At 34.1% G+C, this 5,439-nt stretch overlaps 1 protein-coding gene and 1 long non-coding RNA gene across 2 annotated transcripts; both read right to left on the bottom strand.

Moving 5' to 3' along the window:
- Positions 1 to 270: 270 nt before the first annotated feature.
- On the bottom strand, positions 271 to 672 carry LOC109590345 (uncharacterized). The gene is made up of 4 exons (XR_002189276.1): positions 634 to 672; positions 493 to 579; positions 359 to 436; positions 271 to 304 (listed from the first exon to the last, which is right to left on the bottom strand). It is a non-coding gene; the product is annotated as an uncharacterized LOC109590345 (long non-coding RNA).
- Positions 673 to 1,239: 567 nt separating this feature from the next.
- On the bottom strand, positions 1,240 to 5,263 carry LOC105315449 (kelch domain-containing protein 1-like). Its single transcript, XM_020006267.1, has 6 exons — positions 5,198 to 5,263; positions 4,555 to 5,043; positions 3,596 to 3,756; positions 3,236 to 3,409; positions 2,311 to 2,449; positions 1,240 to 1,256 (listed from the first exon to the last, which is right to left on the bottom strand). Exons 1-6 carry the CDS (start codon positions 5,208 to 5,210, stop codon positions 1,240 to 1,242), a joined length of 993 nt encoding a protein of 330 aa, XP_019861826.1. The 5' UTR covers positions 5,211 to 5,263.
- Positions 5,264 to 5,439: the final 176 nt, after the last annotated feature.

Raw genomic sequence — 5,439 nt, forward strand, 5'->3', positions numbered from 1 at the left:
TCCCAATTCATCAGTTGAGGTTTGTCTCCTTGAATTAAGAACAGCTTCCTCTCTGCTACCTGGACATCACTCAGACAATCTAATTTATCTGTCAATTATACAAAATACATACAGTGAGTACACGTGCACACAACCGTATAATATATACACTCAGTCAGTCAGTCAATAATACTCTTACCCATTGAAGGGATCAGGTAATTAAATTGTAGTCCAATGGAACTAGTCTCTTTGATAGGTTGCTTGAGGACCCTCTCTTGTCTTTCCTTCACTAGTTTGGCTATGTACAACTCCTTTTCTTTAAGGTCTATAAATTAATAGAATATTAATAATTATTATTGATTGATGATGATACACTAACCAGTAATGATCTGTTTCTCATTCGATGTCAGTTTGGCTATAACTTTGTCTTTTTCAGAAATGAGATTTTGATTGTCATCTACACAATAAGCATATCCTCTCATCTAATACATGCTGTATGTATAGTTAACTAACCAATAATGATCTGTTTCTCCTTGAGATATTGTTCCTCTTTCTCCTCCAATAGTTCAGCAACTTTGAGTTTAAGTTTCTCATAATCTTCTACATTAATAGAATTTTCTCTTATCTAATATTATGTACTGATGATACACTAACCAGTAATAATCTGTTCCTTCTCCTCTACTTGTGTCTTCTCTTCTGATATTTCAGCAACTTTAGCTTTAAACTTCTCATAATCTTCTATTATTAATAAAAATATAAAAATAGAAAATAAAATGATATTTTTTGCTTATACCAATTTGCACTGAATGTACAGTAGCCCATAAATACATGTACTATGATTATTGCTAATGATACCATATATGGTAAGCAAAGTTCACTCTGCATAAATCTCATTTTTTCTAATGCATGGACAATTTGACCTACATGTACAGCAGAGCTCAGGGCCAAGTGAATACACTTACGTTATTTAAACGCTTACAAAATTATTTCTTTGTTGTCAAAATTATACTCTCTCTTTCTCTCTCTGTTTATAGAAATATTAGATTTTGGTTATCCCCAAAAGACAGACAGTGGTATCCTCAAGACATACATTACACAGCAGGGAATACGATCAACAGTAGGTCTACATGTAACATGTAACATGTGTACATGTACATGTACATGTACATGTACTGTAGATTTGGCTTATTTCATATGATGGTAATTCTTGCATGAGGCATATATGTATAACAAGCATGTGTTACTAGTATGGTTTGTAGTTCAGATTTTAAAGTATACTTTATACGAGATGTTTATACAGTAACATTATAACATGATACGCTACATGAGCATAGCATTATACAGTAGAAATGGTAAACTAACATTAAACTAATGCTAAATGTTCAAGTATTACGTATACAGTAAGTGCTATGGTACGTACATACTTAATACGTACAGGCAAGTTACGGTATGAAATTGCGTATCGAAGTTAACTTGGCCCTGATCTCTGCTGTATATTGAGTACAGGATACTATTTCCATACTCAACATTGTCTAATCCACTAGTATTATAATGTAAACAATGTACACATAAACAACAGTACAACACAATAGTACCTAATTCAAAAGTTGATTTATCCTTTTCTGCTTGCTCAAGGAGAGTGGTAGCATCATCAAGTTGCTGACTAAGTGTTGCCTTTTCTTGAAGAAGCTGTTGCTGCTCTTTGTCTCGATCTTGCTGTATCTGCTCCTTCTCTTTTATTTCTTTTTGAAGCTGTTCCTCATAGAATTCTCTCTCTCTCTGTAATTGCAGACAATCTTGAAATATTTGAAGCTGTTTTTCTGTTCCTAAATTCTCCCAATCACTCAGAATCCTTCTTCTTAGTTGATCTTGATACTGGTCCAGAGGTATTACACTAGTAGACCAATCATTATCACTAGTATATCCTATAGTAACAAAATAGTCGAGAATAAGAAATACACAAATTAATTACACTTAGTTACTATGGTAACCTTATTATTGATGGATTCGTGTTTAATTATTGTATGTGTGACCTCTGTCAGTTTACACAGTTAACCACATGAACATATTATTGTATATAAATACACTGATAATAATATTTCATTCACTCTAGCTCCTATTAATATCAGTGTTTCTGTATCTGCAGTTATTATATTTCACTATTGTACATAGCAGGAATGAATTGGTAATAATTAGTATCATAGGTATACGTCAAATGCTCTCATTAAATACTCATCATAAGAATTACTTACTTTATTGTAATATTATCATTACTAATTATTATTACATATTCAATACACATTGTATCTTCTACTGTCTACATGTACTTACTGAGTTCAATAACTGCTGTATCAGTAGAGTGGCTTTCAAAGCCTCCTCCAAACTCAATTATCCAGTTAGTAGTTGGGGTTACACTCCACACTGAGAGAGAATGCCTGTATCTGTTAGTGACATTGTCTGGTAGATTAATCTATAAAATTAAAATGATAATAATTAATTTGTGTATGACATATTAATTGATTTGATATCTGGTTAATAAACACAATAACTAACTCACAATTTTATAGTCTGCACAGTGTGTCTTATGTAACACAAAGATCACATAATAAAATTAATAATACACAATATATTAATAGACAAGTATACACAACTGAGTCTGTTATTATATCATGTGAGTCCTCAATTAAGAACTTACTAAGTGTCTGCATCTACACACATACACATACACATACTAATGACACACTAACACACATACATCTACATCTATACATGCATACACATATAAAGCTACATGTAAAGCATGCATAATTGCTCACACACATGCACACACATGTACATGTTACAGGTACACATGATGTACGTGTTAGTACACACATACACATATTAAAACAAATGCACACATACACACAAATACATGTATGTACATACACAATGTACACAATGTATATAAAATACAATTTATTTTAATTCCAGCATTGACACTATCAATTGTGAATCCATCTTTACACACACACAGACAGACACATGTATATTCACACATATTTAGGTAAAGAAATAAACACAAAACACAAAAAGACACAAACACACATTCACACTAAAAACAGACACACACACACACATACTGAATACCAGCATTATTCATCAGTAGTTTTCACTGAGTATCATAATATGTACATGTACATTACAAACCTCATGAGTTACAAATTTAGTTAATCACTTTATGTTTCATTATCAAGCATCATAATATAATACTTACCAGTTCTTTCCAATTTCTTTTGTTAATGTCCAGTAACCATACATCATAGGCAGAACGTCCACCCACCATTAGTAAGTGTCGTCCTGAACTAGTGGTAATCAGTACACTGGAATGACCATATCTTTCCTTAGGCCATTGTACTGATCCTCCAGGATTAGGTACTTCTAATATATTCTGAGAGTATAAAATAATTCATAGAATAAATATCATTTGAACGTGCTTGAACATGTCAAGTCACGTTAATACAGCTTTGACAGAATACAATTCTTTCAATTTGCCATTTAATTAAAATTCATCATGTGCAATTTGCAATATCAAAAAAATCTTACAATCAAAACCCATCCTACAGTATTAACTCACCACTGATGTCTTAGTGAAACTTATCATATACACTTTATTACTCCATCCATTATCAGTAGCACCTCCGAACATTACCGCAGTGTTATTAGTCACTGAGGTTAGAGTGAAGGAACTAATAGGAGGTGGTCTGTCTCCAGTAACAACAGGAGATATCCATTGATCTAATAATAATGTACAAACATTCATGTACACTTACTTACCACATACACACACATACATTATACACATTCATCATACATATGTATGTGTATATGTGTGTACATTATTATTTATACATACACATCATGCATAGACACACATCACTATCACATGATACACACACACACACACACACACACACACACACAGATACACTCATGTATGGATACACACACCATCACACACACCACACCTGTACACATGAAGGAGAAGTCCAGGGGGTCTCCTTATTTCAAGATTACTAATCTATTCTGGTACATGTCAGTTATGATTGTTAATGAATAATTATACAAAACTCATGGAACATTGTATGTGGCTAATTTGTGACTCATGTGATACAGAACTTTATTAAAAATGATAATAAATAACATGAACCTACACACACACACACTCATGTCACATTAGCTTATGTATAGATACATGTACCATATACAAACATCACACACACAGATACATGATAATACTCACACACACATAACATGCACATTATAGATACACGTCACATACACACATCATACATTCATAAATTCTCACATACATTCGATGCACTATCATACACAGACACATCATAATGTATGTATTAGTACACACACACACGTCACATATAGACACACGTCACCATCACACACAAACACATGACACACAGAGACACACTAACAAACACACTTAATTATTAACAATCTGTTTTATGTACATTAATATAAATTATTCACTTTGAAATACTCATCAACTATTGTGTATCAATGATGAGAATTACTGACCTGATGAAATCCTGTAATAATGTATCTCATTACATCTACCACCTGAATACTGAGCATCAGGTTGCTTCGGAGGATTGATATATTGATATATTGATATAATTCCTCCAATAATTACAAGATAGGCTTCACCGTCAAAATTAGCTGATATCATTCCACAGTAGGCCTTCTTCATTGGATCGCGATCAGAACTAGAAGGAGAGAGTTCCCTCCACTTGAATGAATCCACATTGAAACAATGTAAGCTGTTTTGATAACCAACACCACCAGATCCACCGAAATAATATATGTCCTTCCCAATAGCAACTGACGAATAGCCCCAGGTACCTGGTGGTGGGGTACCAGTAGTAGGTTTCTGGTCCCAAGCACCAGTTGGTAAGTGATACACCTCCATCACATCATAGTCTACTCCAGACCCGGCCCCACCCCACATATATAGGTAGTCTCCTACCTTTACTGTGGAGTGTGCCTCTCTCTCCACTGGTTGATAGTCTATAGAGAACAAGAGGTACCAGTAACAGAGTAACAGTAATATAGTGATGAGTTAGAATAAGGACAGGATACAGAGGAGTAAAGTAAGTGAGAGGGTAAGAGAGACAAAGAATGAATGAAAGAGATACAAAGTGAAGAGAATAGTGGCCCTCACTTTTAGATGCCATTCTTCCAAAATACCAGCCCCACCCAAACTATGCAACATAACACCACACCCATTGATCCAAAATTCATAAAATGAGTTCCAGTGGTGGTGCCAGTAGAAATCTCCTGCTGGTTCTACTAGACTCAAACCAAATGCCAACTTCTTCAATTCTCCTAGTCAAAGTGATGGGGTAGGTAAGGAGGGGAGTGTACCAGAATCCTTATTGAAACAAGCTCGTAAAACCGGTTCAC

Source organism: Amphimedon queenslandica, unplaced genomic scaffold (genome assembly GCF_000090795.2).
Source record: "Amphimedon queenslandica unplaced genomic scaffold, v1.1 AMPQUscaffold_10178_Cont17419, whole genome shotgun sequence".
In the NCBI taxonomy this organism is placed as follows: Eukaryota; Metazoa; Porifera; class Demospongiae; order Haplosclerida; family Niphatidae; genus Amphimedon; species Amphimedon queenslandica.

What these genes read in the sequence shown, in the direction of transcription:
- LOC105315449 (XM_020006267.1), bottom strand. An exon ending in GTTTCACTAAGACATCAGTG is followed by an intron (nt 3,410 to 3,595) that starts GTGAGTTAATAC and finishes TTATACTCTCAG; the next exon opens with AATATATTAGAAGTACCTAA. An exon ending in AAAGAAATTGGAAAGAACTG is followed by an intron (nt 2,450 to 3,235) that starts GTAAGTATTATA and finishes TTAATTTTATAG; the next exon opens with ATTAATCTACCAGACAATGT.